This window comes from Equus asinus, chromosome X (genome assembly GCF_041296235.1).
Source record: "Equus asinus isolate D_3611 breed Donkey chromosome X, EquAss-T2T_v2, whole genome shotgun sequence".
NCBI lineage: Eukaryota > Metazoa > Chordata > Mammalia > Perissodactyla > Equidae > Equus > Equus asinus.
The window spans coordinates 6,605,771-6,622,313 of NC_091820.1; the positions used below are offsets into that span (position 1 = coordinate 6,605,771).

At 46.7% G+C, this 16,543-nt stretch overlaps 1 protein-coding gene across 1 annotated transcript in view; it reads right to left on the reverse strand.

Annotated features, from left to right (window-relative positions):
* Positions 1-599, reverse strand: part of GPR143 (G protein-coupled receptor 143) — a 47,892-nt gene extending 47,293 nt beyond the window's left edge. The window contains exon 1 of the mRNA XM_044768160.2: positions 231-599. Coding sequence (XP_044624095.2) covers positions 231-540 — 310 coding nt within the window. The 5' untranslated portion in view covers positions 541-599. The remainder of the gene's footprint in view (positions 1-230) is intronic.
* Between the last annotated feature and the right edge of the window lie 15,944 nt (positions 600-16,543).

Here is a 16,543-nt window from a genome sequence, read left to right on the forward strand (position 1 = left end):
CGTCTGCGCTCGGAGTACGCAGATGCCCTGCCCATCTCCGCCCGCCGTGCGTCCCGACCTGGGCAGCGACCCGCTGCCAGCCTGGGTCGCGCGCCTTCATCCACGCGCCAAGCAAGTCCCACCCTAGGGCCGTGCGCCCTCGCCCAGACTCGGGGGCAGGTCCCACCCCGGGGCCGTGCGCCCTCGCCCAGACTTGGGGCAGCTCCCGCCCTGGGACCGTGCGCCCTTACCCAGGCAGCCGAGCCAGTCGCAGGCGGTGGCGGCGCGCAGGATGCGGGCCGAGGCCGGCGGGGCTGTCGCGGGGGCCCCGGGGCCCGCGAGCCGGCGCCCGGGCAGCAGCTGCAGGAGGCCGAGCGCCAGGCGTAGCGCGCCGCTGCCCAGGCACAGCGCGTGGAAGGCCTGCGGCTGGAAGCCCAGCACGAGCTGTGTGGCGGCGTCCCGCGTGGGGCAGCAGAAGGTCCCGAGGCGCGGGGAGGCCATGGGCCGTGCTCCGGATCGCGGCCAGGGTCTGCCAGGACCCCGCCGGCCGGCCTGGGTCATGTGCTGGGCGGGCTTGTGGGGGAGGCATCATGTGCCCTGGGCCTCTCTCGCAGCCCCCGCCCCGATCCCCCGCGCTTGCAGAAAAGGCTCCCTGGGGGCCGCGCGCCCTGTGCAAGCGCCACGAGGCCTCACGAGGGGGATGCTTGCTTGGGAGGAGGACGGGTGGGGGAACGAGATGCCAGAGGTCGGGGAGGTCGGCTTTCTCCCCTTTCACCCAGCCTCCCCAGTGGTTTCATTCCCAGAACCTAGAGCCCCCAAAACTGCCATCTCGTCTTAGCTGCTCTTACCAGGAAAGCATACCTCATGTTGCAGATTTTTCCTATTTGGGACTCCGCCATCCGTGATTTTGATGCGTTACAGGCACCAGAACACGTTCATAAACTGTGACCGATGTGATTCGTATTAAATAGTGCTCTTTTACGGCCCCTCTGCGCCATGGAAACAATCCCACAGAGGCAGGATTTTCATTTCTTTTTTTAAAGAGTGGCACCTGAGCTAACATCTGTTGCCAATCTTCTTTTTTCTTTCTTTTTCTCCCCAAAGCCCCCAGTACATACTTGTACATCCTAGTCATGGGTCCCTCTGGTTGTGCTGTGTGGGACGCCACCTCAGCGTGGCTTGATGAGCGGTGCCATGTCCACACCCAGGATCCGAACTGGTGAAACACTGGGCCGTGGAGGCGGAGCACGTGAACTCACCCACTAGGCCACGGGCCTGCCCCTGGGATTTTCGTTTAAAATCAACAAATAAATCTTAAAGAGGGGCCGGCCTGGCCGAGTGGTTAAGTTTGCGTGCTCCGCTTCGGTGGCTCAGGGTTTCACCCATTAGGATCCTGGGCGCGCCAGGTCGGATCCTTTTGAAGCGGTGGCATCTGCAGCCCTTTGTTAAAGGCTCTACTTCCCATCAGGCAGGGCAGCCTCTGTCTGCCTTCCACGGGTGCCGACAGGAAGCCTAGGCCTGTGGTTTTCCAGGAAGAAGGCATAGGAGCTGAGCCCAAACTTTGCCTTCCTTAAAACTGCAAAGCTGGTGGTAGAAATGTACATGAGCCGCTGGGGTGGGAAGGCATGTGAATGTTTGCAATGTAAGTGTTTAATGAGAGAAGACGCAGGAAAACGGGGGGACGCCTTACCTTTGGTTGAGTGGGAAAGAAATGAGAGAAAGGGGCCCATTTACTGGGGGGAGAGGTCAAAGGTGTCTGCTTCCGGGTTGCCAATGGGCCTGTTAGGTTTGTTGATGACGATAAACCTGATAGAACTGGGTTTTTTCTTTCTTTCTTTTTTTTTTTTAAAAAAAAGCTTTGGTTAAGAGAGCCATAACCTAGAGGGCTCTTTTATTTTTCTTAAATGGGGAAATTACTTCGACCTAGAAGAGCTTTTTTTTAAAAACTTCACTCTATATTTATTATCATTAGTATTGATATAATTTTGAAACTTTTATGCATATAGAATAAAGCATGAATTACTCCCTTGGGGAGGAGATTGTTACAAATGAAGATTCCTAGGCCAGACTGGTTACAGATGGGCCTCAGAGCAAACGTGTGGAATGATGGATATAAGGCTGAATTTCTTAACTGTCGAAAAAGTAAGAAAGAACTTGAAATTAGTATGAGAAATAAAACAGATGACGGAAACTTTTTCGTGAAACAGTGCAACTACAATATGCGAAAAAGTAGACAGGTAAAGCACACACACTTGGGAAGTGGAAACATCTCGAAGTACCGTAGATGTGAGAAATAGAAAGATGACACTGCAGAGCCATAGTCAGCTGAGCATGGACGTTGAGATACTTGTCCGGTAATTATCAGGGCCTTGAAGTATATGAAGTCCATTTTTGCACCCCCACCCTCTTCTCTCCCTCTCAGTTTTCCACCCTGCATTTTCACAGTCTGGGCGGCCCAGGAAATGCCCTGTTGTCTCGGCTTTCCCTTGGCTCCACAATTCACATTTGCCTGCTATCCCCACTTGATCAGATACACCAGCCGCTGGGAGAGGCTCAGGGGGTTTCTCTCCCGGGCAACTTCTTTTTCACAGTGAGTGCCCTGACATCCAGATGTCTCAACCGAAAGGACTGAGTTCATAGTGAGAACCTCAGGTATTCCACAGAGCCCAGAGGAGGAGGTAGCCAGGGGCAGGTGGATGGTCTGTTCAGATGTGCTCGTAGCAGCAGCCGAAGTGAGGAGAGTGTAATTCACAAGAACGTCACTTCCCGTTTTTGGAGCTCATCAGTGGGCAGGCACTGTGCATTTTACTCATTGTCTGATTTAATACACAGAACGAGCCTTTCGGCTAAGTTTTACGGATAAACTGAGGAGGACAGTATGTAAATTAACGGGCACAGCTATGTTCCAATAAAACTTTACAAAACTGGCAAAGAGCTGGACATTGTGGCCCCTCTAGGTCCACCCACAGAGGCTCTGGCTTATCCAGCAGCTGCCTTGAAGGGCTGGACAGCTAAGCCCTAAATGCAGGGAGGTTAACACCTAGTGGGACAGGCAAAAAGGCCAATGAGAGAGCAGAAGCAGGAAGGTGCTGGCAGATAAATTGCTCATACTTCCCTCCTCCCCCAATGGATGTTTCCGACAAGTGGTTTCATACAGCCCTGAGCAACCAGCTGTGTTTCTTGGAAATCTGTGGCCAGTTCATAAAGGTACCACTATTAATTTGCTCTTTCTCCTACCCTGCCTTCCTTCCCTTTTGTCCTCACTCCTGCTGTCCTGGGATCCCATGGTGTCCCCAGTAAAGCTTTAGCACTCAATTTGCCTTAGCCCCTGCTTTCTAAGGAACCCAGGCTAAGACATCTGCCTTCCTGATAAAGGATTTCAGCTGCTCCAGCCACAGGCCTCCTTTGGGTCCACCTGATGATCAGCAGCACCTTGGCCTTTCAATTCATTTCATTCAACAGAAATTTATTGAGCACCATGTGCAAATTGATTGAGCAAAGATAAAAAGACAGTGTCCAATAAATATGGGAGTGCTACCAGGCCTTAATAAAGAAGAATGCAGAAAGGACAAAGGCATTGCCAGCACCAAATAAACTAGTCATAGATATAAGTGGAGGACGTGGAAAGAGATAGAGGTGGAGTATGGTTTAAAATTAAACTGTACTTTTTTTTAAATAGACACATAAATGATGTCACCTGAGAACAGAATTCATCAACTTTAATGTGCATTCCCTTGCAGATCTCATTGGACAGCAGATTCTGATTCCGGATGTCTGGGGCGAGGTGCAAGACTGTGTTTCTAGCAAGCTCCCAGTGATGTGGATGCTGCTGGTCAATGGCTCGTACTTTGAGCAGCAAGGCCCTAGAGCTTGTGTCTCAACCTGAAAAAGAAAGGGAACATCCAGGCCGTATTTAAATTTGGGGAGGGCTTAGTTCAAAACAGATGCAGAAAAACTGATCAACATCCAACTAAGCCAAAGAGCATTGTAAGGCCCCAGGGAGTGAGGACTGTTTGGGACCAGCTTCGGACAGAAGTCAGGATGCTGGGAGGAAAAGGAAGCAAATGGAAGAGGAAGAAGATAGATAAGGACTGGGAGGGATAAACGAAAGCGATTTCGTGTTGAGAAAGAGAGAATGTCCTTTCAGGTTGAAACTTAAAGAACATTCCCCCAGTCTAGATCAAAGCAGAGGCCGGGGCTCTGATACACTCTGACAGAAGCGCTTTTTGCACAGATGAGCAGCTCAGTGCCTTCAAATGGACCAATCTAATTGCAAACGAATCCCACCTCATTGACACCATTTTAAATGCTTTCTCTCTGAAACCAACTAGCCAGTCATTAAATAAATAAAGCTCAAATGGAAAGCAAAACAGGGTTCACTTGACAGAGATTCGAATTTCAATTCACAGCTAAATTTGCTGGAACACAGCTATTCTGTGAAGAAAGAACAAGTGTTAACAGTCTCATGAAGTAAACGTATCAAAAGTAACAGTATAGTAAGCTGCAATTGACATTAGTGATGGAATAAACACCAAGGAAAAAGAAAAGGAAACAAAAATACATTAAAAGCTGCCTGTGGTATCAGTAGTTAATGCTATTATTCTTAAATAAATGTTTAATGACTAAGAGAACAGAGCCACAAATAAATGGGCAAGCATGAACAATTAAGGATAGTTCAATGGTGAGTTAAATCAAGGAAAGTGTTTTACATGTAAATCCACATTTTGTGCTTTTTCTGATGTGCATGAAAGCATAAGTAATTCTACATTCCTTCATGGTTAGAAACAATTATTCTTACATTTACATATCTAAAGACATTTCTCTAGCATTCTTATAATGAGGAATGGCAGCATTTCAGTTCAATTCACCTTATCCTATAAACTGACATTTGGATCTTTCAGCTCAAAAAGAGAAAAAGTTTTTGTTTTTAATGAAAATTTCCAACACTCAAAAAGCAATGTAATGATTTTGAGACCCAGATGCTCAGCTGTGTATTTGAGGTCAATTGACAAACACTTAAGGCCGATTCAAGGCAAATTCTTTTCTATAAATCTGCTCTCTTTGGAGTGACTTTAAGAGTACACACACAGGGGCTGGCCCGGTGGTGTAGCAGTTAAGTTCGCATGTTCTGCTCTGGCGGCCCGGGGTTCGCTGGTTCGGATCCCAGGTGCAGACCTACACATGGCTTGTCAAGCCACGCTGTGACAGATGTCCCACATATGAAGTAGAGGAAGACCGGCATGGATGTTAGCTCAGGGCCAGTCTTCCTCAGCAAAAAAGAGGAGGATTGGCAGCAGATGTTAGCTCAGGGCTAATCTTCCTCAAAAAACAAGAGTACAGACACACATTTTTGTTTAAATGTATACACGAAATTATCTCTTAATAGAATTGTAGAAAAATTGTACACACTTGATTGGCAGCCAAATTGAACTTAGAAAAAGTTTTATTTGTGCTTTTAAGAGCATGAATGATGGAAAAGATCTATTCAATCAAAAGTCAGTAAATCTGGGGCTGGCCCCATAGTCTAGTGGTTAAGTTCACCATGCTCCACTTTGGTGGCTCGGGTTCAGTTCCTGGGTGGGGACCTACACCACTCATCGGTGGCCATGCTGTGGCAGTGACCCACATACAGAATAGAGGAAGATTGGCACAGATGTGAGCTCAGGGTGAATCTTCCTCAGGCAAAAAGAGGAATATTGGCAACAGATGTTAGCTCAGGAAGAATCTTCCTCAGGGAAAAAAAAAGTCAGTAAATCCATTCCAATTTGAAATTATGCCCTGAATGTATAGATGTTCTTGAATTTCTTATCTCCTATAAAGTCAAAAGACATCTATCACAAGTTCTTGGTGGGGGAAGAGGTGACAGACAGGACAAAGTTTCTCCTTCTGAGGAGACAGAAGGGAACAGGGATGTGGATCACTATTAGAAAGGACTGGAAAGAAGGCTAGAGTCTAAAGCTTAGCTGGTTAGAAACCAGGAGGCACCATTTCTGACGTTAAATGTGCAGTCTTAGTGACTAAAGATGCAAGATGCAAAGGAAGATTTGAAAACATACCATGAACACAAAGATAACAGTATGACTCCGAGTCTGGTTCTGATGCTTGCTCTGTCTTTTCAAACTGTTTATTGCCTTTCAGTATGCCTTGTAATTATTTGTTGAAAGCTGGACATGATGCACTGGGTGAAAAGAATTGTGGTAAACAGGTCTTTAGTGGTGGGGTGGGAAGATGCTGAGGGAGGAGAAGCATCTTTTAGTGAGCCTGTGCCCCTTGGCTGTGAACTTCACAAACGCCTCTCAGTTTTTTCCCCTGCCATTGATGGGAAAGGATGTCTGGAGGAAGCGGGAGTTTGGTATTTCCCTTCCTCCAGGGCAGTTAGGCTCTGACAAAACCTCAGTAAGTTAGGCTCTGATAACTTCAATAGGTTACTGTCACATTTCTCTTGAGGGCAGATCTTGTTCGGAAGAACAGAATGTGCTGGCATATATAAAAATGGCCACTCTCCCCCTCCCTCTGACAGAGGAGTGAGCAGATTTTTCTCCAGTCTTCACTGGGAGACCCTGGTAGAGCTCTAGGAGGTAAATTTCATAAAAGTGTGGGGTCCCCTGGAGTTTTTAACTCACAGACTTGTCCACACTGAGCCTCCAGCAATTTGTCAATTACTGTTCAGGTTTTCCTACCCCAGCATGGTTCCTCTAGAGGTTTCTGCTCATGGTTTCCATGCCAGCAAGTTGTGGTTCTCTGCATCTGCTTGCCCATCTCTTCAATTTTGGGGGCAGCAGTTTTCTCTGTGACCTTGCTTCTCTGACAAATCTAAGAAGAGTTGTTGATTTTTCAGCTTGTTCAGCTTTTTACTTGGTAGGATGAAGTGTGACTGCCAAGCTCCTCACATGCTGGACCAGAAAGTGGCAACACACATTTATTATTCCCCAGTTTCTATGGCTCAGGAGTTCAGGCACGGTTTAGCTGGGTCTCCCATTTCAGGGTCTCTCAATGGCTACAATTAAGATGTCTGCCAGGGCTGGGTCTCATCTGAAGGCTTGAGTGGGGAAGGATTCACTTCCAAGCCTAATGTTAATTGGCAAATTTCTGTTCTTCCCGGGCTGTTGGCCAGAGGCTAACTTCAGTTCCTTGCCACATGGGCCTTTCCACAGGGCAGCCTACAACAAGGTGGCTTGATTGATCAGAGCCAGCAAGAAAGATACTGCTGGCAAGATGGAAGCCACAATCTTTTTTTTTTTTTTTTTTTTTTAAAGATGGGCACCTAGGCTAACAACTGTTGCCTATCTTCCTTTTTTTTTTTAAGGATTGGCACCTGGGCTAACAACTGTTGCCAATCTTTTTTTTTTTCTGCTTTATTTCCCAAACCCCCCCAGTACATAGTTGTGTATCTTAGTTGCAGGTCCTTCTAGTTGTGGGATGTGGGACGCCGCCTCAACGTGACCTGACGAGCAGTGCCATGTCTGCGCCCAGGATCCGAACCCTGGGCCGCCGCAGCGGAGCGTGCAAACTTAACCACTCAGCCACGGAGCCAGCCCCAACCACAATCTTTTTTAACATAAACCCAGAAATGATATGCCATCACCTTTGCCGTTTTCTACTGGTTAGAAGTGAGTCACAGGTCCTGCCCACACCCAGTGGAAGGGAATACACAGAGTGTGAACTCTAGCAACTGGGGCTCATTGGGGAGGCCATCTTAGTGTCTGTCCCCCATAGCTACTCCTCAGGTTGTCTGATGGGGCAAGGGAGTTGGAGGGTCCACTCTTGTCAGTCAGCCAGGAAGGGCTTCCCCTGGGGTGGGCATTTCAACTCCCAGGCACTTCTGGTCCCCCAGGCTCTCTGCGTGGATTGGCAGAGTGAGTTCCTGCCACCTGAGGGCATCCTCCTGCAAAGAGGTGCAAGGCTGGCTGTTGAGGCTCAAGGAATGTGTTAACAGGATGCAAGGATGACATGGCTGGAGTCCAGGCAGCATCTGCTACCCTCTCTATCCACAATTAAATTTGTGTGCTTTGACCTCGTGAAATGGACAAAAATGCTCAGGTTTGGCTACAAAGCTTTAAGCGGGTAAAAACTGTTGCAGTGGCTTATATCTTGGCTCTCAACCCCTTTCTCTGCCCCCTGGGGTGGAGAAATCAGTAGCTCTGCAAATATTCCAGACAGTGAATGGGTTTTGAACCCGGGCTTGGACCCCAAAGAGCCTGATTTGTGGTTGTTGTTGGGTATTGACCTCACCTGACAAAACAGGAATCTTGGTCCTGAAGGAACCTGCTCTTTCCTCCGAACAAACAGAAATTCATGGGCTGAGGAATAGTACCGAAGAGGACGGCTTCAGCTCTGCCACGGGCAGGTGACGAGTCTGGGAGGGAAGCCTCATGGCCTGAGAAGAGCCGTGGGAAGGACAAGGGTGGGGCTTGTGTTCTGAGAAGAGGAAGGAAACTAAACTAATATTATTATCTGACTGCCTTCCATGAGCTGGCAGCATCAGCTACTTAGCGTCTTGCTTAACTCTCACCTCCACCCTTGTGGCTCATCTTTTTCTCTCTCGTTTATGTATAAGGCACCGGAAGAGGTGAGGAAACTTGTCCAAGGTCACGGAGGTGGTAGAGCTGAGAATCAAACCCAGGCAGGTCAGGTCCTAAGCACTTCCTCCAGAGGGAAACCCGAGATTCACTTCCCTGTCACCATGAATGTCTGCAAACTAGTCAGACCAAGAAACGCAACTTCTCACCCTACCATCTTGAAGCAACAGGAGTCCACTTTTGAGAAGATGGAGGTAGGTCGCAGACGGCCGAGTCTGATGCCATTTGACTATCATTGCACTGTCAAGGAAGTGTGTGTGTGCATGTGTGTGTGTGAGTATGTGGTGGGGTGAGGTGAATAGGATGGACATGCATATATACATGTTACATATTTCAAACTTTGTTCAAGTTTTATGTTTTCTTTTGTAGCACACTATACTAATTAAATGAAACGAGATGACTCATTTCTGGGAGGGCTATATGCTCTGAAGTCCTCATCCACACCAGACTGTTAAGTCTCACATATCGAACAAAAAGGACTAGATACGCTCATTAACCACAGACTTTGGCTAATTCTGAAATGACTGCTTCGCTGGTACTCAAGTGGCCGTGAGCAGGGAATAGGAAATCCACATTAACCTCAAGAGCTTGGCTCGCGGTTAGAACTACAGCAGTTGGCAGATCATACAACCTTACGTCAACCCTGTCGCGCACGCTGCAGAAACATTTGTCTGAGACACCTGCTGGAGCACACATTTCAGTATCAGAAAGACTGAAAGGCACTCACAGAGAAAATGTGGTAAGCGAATCCTCTGAGGGGAGCCTGAGAGTTTACGTGTAATGGCTCTTCCCCCCGAGTCTTTGGGTCGCGTTGCCTTGCCCTTGGTTGAACACTTAAACTAAACTATGTGTTTAACTTGAGTCTCTTGAACTTGTGACATTTCTTTAGTCCATCACAGGGGTCAGAAAATTTGGTAAGGAACCAGACAGTAAAGATCTTAGCCTTGGCAAGCCACACGGTCTCTGTCACATTTACCCAACTCTGCCATAGGAGCCCCAAGGTAAGTAAATGAATGGATGCGGCACTGGACCAATAAAGCTTTATTAACAGAAACAGGTGGCCAGCCCTCCTGCCATAATTTAGCAACCCCCGGGCTTTTCTATCACACTAAGCAAAACAAAATAATAACAAAATAAGAAATACATATGGGCTTTTGTGATGTGTATTTGCTAGATTTTTAGAGTATTTGATTTTGCTTTAGAAAATAAGAGAAACTATGTGAAGTAGTATCTTATGAGATACATTAAACGTATAAGTAAGTAGAGCGTATGTAAGCTATACATAGATATGGAGGGATGGAAGGACCAAGTAGGCCCCCAATATTAGTGGGGTCTTAAATTGGGCATCGCTGGGGGCCGGCCCGGTGGCACAGTGGTTAAGTTCACACATTCTGATTCTCGGCGGCCCAGGGTTTGCCGGTTCGGATCCCAGGTGCGGACATGGCACCACTTGGCATGCCATGCTGTGGTAGGTGTCCCACATATAAAGTAGAGGAAGATGGGCATGGATGTTAGCTCAGGGCCAGTCTTCCTCAGAAAATAGAGGAGGATTGGCAGTAGTTAGCTCAGGGCTAATCTTCCTCAAAAAATAAAATAAAATAAAATAAAGATTTAAATTGGCCATCGCTGGTGACACCTATTATGACCACTTGCGTCCTCTACCTGAGAAACACAGCTAACACCCACGGTTGCTGAGCAGGTTACCTAGCAAGCTATAGCTGTGGTGGGCATGCTTGCCCCACTGCCTCTCTGACAGCCCAGCGGTATTGAGTCCAGGCACCTTCCACCTGCTGATCCGCCTTGCTCACCTTCAACTGTGGTCCCTCTAAGCGCAGTCAGCTGGGCAGGCTGTCGTGGCAGAGAGAGAGAGAGAAGCACTTCATGTAACTGACGATAAGGTAGTGCGGCCCTTTCACCCAGCTAGCATCCTGCCCTAAACACATCCACCACCCACCTTTCCTCCTTTCTCTCAGTATGTTTTAAATTGACAATCAATGCTGTGATCTGATCATCTTCATTTGGTCTCAGGGATAGCCTGCTGGGTTATGAACTTGGTGGCTAACCGTTGAATCACAGTGATTTCCCACAGAACACCTTCTCGCTGTAGCGAGAAACCTGGCATCATTTCCTTATCCATGTGATCAAGATGACTGTCACCTATGACAAGCCATGTGGACGTCAAGTACCTCCTGATGTGGTGCGCCGAGGTCACATTGCTTCTGTGTGTTCCTCCCCCAAATCCATAACCCAGTCTAGTCATGAGAAAAACGCAGACAAGCCCAAACTGTGGGACATCTTGCAAAATACCTGACTAGTCCTCCTAAAAACTGTCCAGGTCATGAGCCAGAAAGCTAGAGAAACTCATGGGCCAGCGGAGACTCAGGAGACACAGCAACTAAATGCCACGTGATGTCCTGGGACAGAAAGAGGATATCAGTGCACAAACTGGGGAGATGCGAATAGAGCCAGGAGTTCAGTGACCAGTAATGTCCCGGGGAAATGTATATAGGCTCTCCGTGTACTATCTTTGCGCCTTTCCTGTAAATCCAAAACTATTCCAAAATAAAATAAAATTTATTTTTAAAAAGTCAATCACACGATATTTCCTGTGGCCCTTCCACGTGTATAATTATGCAAAAGTAAAGAGTTATCATGATCAGTTAAGTTTTTAGAAACTTCCTATGTCTGCCTGGAAAAATTGTGGTAAAATTTCTATCACCTTTCAGACAGCTGTCCTCCGTTACTTCCTGTTATTTCTGCACCTAGTCAAATACTCCTACATTCCTTGAAGTTCAGTCAATAGATCCAACTGAAACAAGTATTTTGGCCAGCGGCCAGTGAAGGAATTTCCCGCATCCCAATCAGCAGTCCCTCCAACACCAAAGAAGCTTCCAGCGCCCCTCCTTCCCGCAGCACCCGAAATTCTTTCAGCTCTCAGGACGCACAGATGGTCCCTTTCTCCCTGTGTGTGTGTGGTTGTGGCTGTGTTGTGGGGCGAGAGGGAGGGAATGAAATCACATTCATTAGGCTCCCGCAGGGTGCCGACTCTCCAGGTTCTGTCATTTTATTCCAATGGTTCGCAGAGATGCAAGCCGCCTCGGCATTGCCCGGGGGGCTTGTTAGAAATGCAACTTCACTCGGCCTTCCACGAGAGTCTCGTGTCAGGATCTTTATTGTGTATTTTTCCCCCTCAGATGTGGAGTATGAAGCTAGAAAGGCATTCCACAATGACACAAATGATATCCTAGTGAAAGAGCAGAAGCTTCAGCCTGCATTTTGGAAAACTAGGATGTTCAACGATGTCTCACCGAAAGCTCAGGTACAGAATTATTTTTTGCAGCTTGGAATTTCCTCTGTTGGCTTTCACTAGAACCAGCTGGATGATCTACGGGACTCAGGTATCGCATTTTTATACTGCGATTTAGTTCGCAAAGCTATCCCCAAGTTACAAGCAAGTTGGTCCCAGGTGGTGTTCGAAATTTGAAAAAAAAAATCTTCCCCAGATGCAATTTGTAAAGAAAAGTAAGGTTGCCAGGCTGGCTGCAAAACTCTTGCCCTCTCTGGAGCCCCCGGCCCTGCCCATGGGCTGAGCTCTGATCTGGGACCCCCAGGTCTACGTCCTTGACCTCAGCTGATGGTCACTTGGAGGGTGGTGGATCTGGCTGCTTTTTATCCTTCCTTTCCTCCCTCCCTGCCTCCATCAGTTCTCCCTAATTTTGAAACAGAGGTTAAGCTATTGGCCTCTGCCCTCCCAGAAATCCCTGGGCTTCTCCACAAAGCAGAAATCCCCATGTCATACCAGGGACCCCAGGGAGAGACAGCTGATCCTTCACCTGCTGCCTACACATTTGTATGACTAAGGGAGCCACTTAGATCTTGAGACCTTGATGAGATCTCAAGACCAAGAATGATGACAGATAATTTATACCTCCACTATTTCCCTGGGTAAAACTGTTTTGTCTCTTGCAAAGAAGTCGCTACCATTCAAAATCCTTGCTTGGATCACAGCAAATGGGACGGTTAACCAGAGTAGTGAAGTCCTGGGTCAGGCCTGAGTTTGTGGTTTTAAGCTGCTAAATTTCGGGATAATTTGATACACAGTGACATTCTCAAGGTGCTGGGAGAGTTTACCCACCCACCACTCAGTCCTCGGTGACCTCTCATGACACTGTCTTTGCCCTCTGCTCATGTCGGCACAGAGAGTCGATCTGAAATACAACTTGAGAATGAGATGCTAATCTCTCTCTTTTGTAGGTATTCCAGATCTTTGTGAAGGCTTCTCTGGGAGCTGTCCTCACTTGGCCTGAGGGTGGGACAAGCCTTCCCCAAGCACCACCCAGGGGTAGGCTGATGACTAGCGTGTTCTGCTGCTTCTCAGGAACACAGAGCAACCAGTATGAACTGTGGGCTTTAGCCAGAATTCTTCCAAACTCACAGGAAAAGTCCCATTCATTGTCTTGGAATACCTTCGAGTGATTTCCATTTGGATAATGTCAATAAGCTGACTAATGTTCCCCAAAGATGACAGGTCCTAATTCTTGAACCTGTGACCTTGTTTGGAAAAAGGGTCTTTGCATATGTGATTACATTAAGGGCTTTGAGATGAAGAGATTATCCTCGATACTCTAGGAGGACCCTAAAGACACTCACAAATGTCCTCACGAGAGAGGGACAGGGGGAGATTGGACCCAGACAGAAGAGGAGGCTGTGTGCCCAGAGGCAGAGATTGGAGGGATGCGGCCACAAGCCCAAGGAAGCCGGCAGCCACCAGAAGCTGGAAGTGGCAAGGAACAGATTCTCCCCTGGAGCAGCCAGAGGAGGTATGGCCCTGCTGACAGGAGGGCAAAAATTTCTCCTCTCACAGTTTATGGTAATTTGCTACAACAGCCCTAGGAAACTAACACAATCTCCCAACCGCATCTCAGATTCAACCTGCCCAAATGAAACTCATGGCCTCCCCTTCCTGTTCTTCTGCCTCTGATTTCCATGTATCGGCCACTCAACTCAGCTACTTCAGCCACAAACCCAGGAGTCATTTGGGGGCTATCCAAACCATAAACACACACCCTGGGAGGAGGGAGCGGAGGCTCGGAGAGATTCAAAATGAACAGGACTGGGGGAACTTCCGTACTCATTAACAAGAGTTCTGCCTTTCAGGCCCAACGCTTTCAACTTCCCCATAAAGAACATTCCTTCTCTCACGGGAGTCCCATTTGCTGAACCCTGGCCCCCACTTCCTCTCAGCCTTCAAGATAATAGCTCAGTCATTCCATCCTGGACGCACTTTGAAGTACTTCAGAGAAAAAATCGGGCAGGGATGAAACAAAAGAGTTCTACTTTTGTGTCTGTTAGAAATTTCCACAATTAAAGATGTAAAATTGAAAAAAATTCAACTATGGTTTTATTAACTTTTTCCCCTTCTACTTTGATTTCTCTCCTGCTGAAACTTTGGCAGCTAAAAGCCAGTTTATACTTAATTGTATTCTAATTGTTTCAAGGCATTTCATTCATATTTTTCTTCACAGCTAATGTTTCATATTTCCTGCATCCTTTACATTCCTTAGCAACCCCTCCCCGGTATTGGGCAAGTAAAGAGTGCTAAGAACTAGATGCTCACTGGCTACTTAATAACAAAAAAAACAAACAAGAAAAATAGCCAATGGCTTTCTAAAACTATATTTTAAAATACAAAAACCTTTTAAACGGTAGCTCCGGCCAGATACTCCCTCCTTTTAAGTCTTACTCCTTATTTGAAAAGTTGAAATATATATATATTTTAACCATTCTTTATTTAGTCCCTTCTAGCTGCCAGATAGGCAACTTGGCCCTTTACGCACATTTTAAAGACCGGGTCCTAAAGGTAGGGAACTGCAACTGGAACAGAACAAAGGAGCACCCTGTCTTAGGGGCGAAGCTGCCACACTGTACGCTTCTGCCTCTTTCCTGTTTAGTGACGGGTGTTTGGAGATCAAGGGAACCTCAAAAGGTGGCCAAGGGTCCACATCTGACAGAGGAACGTCAGCGCACTCGCGCTATGAAAACTGCCCTCCGCTACCTGAGCTGGTGATGGTCCCTGTGAGCGGAAGGCCATGAGTCCTTCTCTGGGACCTGGGCTCAGCGACCTCAGGCAAGTTATTTCACCCCTCTAGGTCTCAGTTTCTTCCTCTGTAAAATGGGGTGACGCATGCCCTGAGAAAGTGTGCTGAGAGGACCTGAGTCCATCTATTATAATATGGGTGGCACACAGCAGGTGCCCTGTGAATGACAGTTACTATTGCTTAGTTACTGTGGCTTTCTTCCTCAGCTAAAGGCACTGGGCCCTAGGAAGCAAACTCCAGAGGTGGAGTCCACAAATAGGATAATGGTGCCAGGCACAGGTAGAGACCAACTGTCTCTCCCTCTCACCCCACCCCCCCAACCCGCACAGAAAGAGGAAGTCTCTCCCCAGAGATCTGTAAATATTCCAACTAACAAGATCCAGGGTAAAATCCTTATCAGGTGAAGGGGGCAGTTTCTGCTCCATTTAGCTTTTGTCACTGGGCTAAGATCTGCAGCTAAGTTAAATTCCAATGTTTATAATAACAGCTTATAGAAATCAAGAATAAGATGACAAACGTTGACGACTAAGGGCAAAATCATTGTGCCAAAGTTTTCCTTTAACTGCCCTCTCACCTGTGCTCAGATCTTGACTGATCATCTACAGTCTGAATTCACAGGGACCCTCACACAGATATACTATAGGTCAAGGAGGAAATGGCTAATATTGCTTTTTTAAAAAATACCACATTAAAAGGTGTTCTGGAAAGCTTGACCCCACTAACTGAGCTACCAATATGAAAAGTAAAAGCAAAATTTTGGAAGTCTATCCTCCACTACATTTTACAATTATAAGTCTCTTTTCTTGTTAGAACAAAATACTAAAATAATTTGAGCTTTATTTCATATAGAGGATTAGCTATTGATTAAATCTCTGAAAGTTGCCTATTTGCCTTTTATTCGTTGATTAATTCATTCATTGTTGATAAAGTGAAAGCAGAATTCCTTTTAACTTCACCTCTCTATCAAAGGAAATAAACCTAAGATTTGAAAAAGTGGACCCCCCACCCCCGGGGCAACCAAATGCCTAGATGTGGATGCTCACAGGGTTATGCTCTGTGGGTCCAGCAGAGTATATGCTCACCCTTGTGCCTTCTGAGCACTGAAGCTGAACGTCCAAGAATCGAGATGCTACATACAACAAATGTGCCCCGGCTTTCAAAAGAACAAAAGCTAGATTCTGACAAACATAATCCACTCTTGGGAATTCGGGCTGAGTCACGAGTTCTTAGAAAAGAAAGCTGTCACCACTAGAAGTCCACATGGGTTCAATGTTACACATTTCAGTCACAAGACATTGATATTTTCACAAGACATTTGGCAGGGTGTTGTAATGATATACCGGACATGATACTCAAGTCTAGGTGTGATGGTAACCCCAAAAATGGTGATGAAAGGACTTATGTGGGCCTGAGAGGAGAGCATCGACCTCACAGCAGGCCACACAAGTCTTGGGCCAGTCCCTTTCAGCATATTTATTAATGTCAATATAGACAGAAGCCTTATAAATATTCAAATGATGCTAAGCTGGGAGGGATGCCCAATGTGAAGATTTAAAAAAAAAAACCTCAGCAAAATAATGTTTAGTAAGGATGAACGTAAATTTGCACCTAAATTTAAGGAGTGAACAGTATAACCCTTTCAAGTGACAGATGGGTAATCTGACAACGATTATACAATGAATATGAAATATCAAAGACAACTGTGGCTGCAAAGTCTGCGATTTACGGACAATGAAATCACTACCTCTGCTTTAGCGAATCTAGTGGTCGGAATCTTAGCCCCAGGTAGGAGCTGAGATTTCAGTCAATACCAGCTTGCGGGGAAGCTGTTTCGGACAAGTGCACTTCCAAAAACTCTAAGGTCATTTATACAGTCCTTTATCTTTT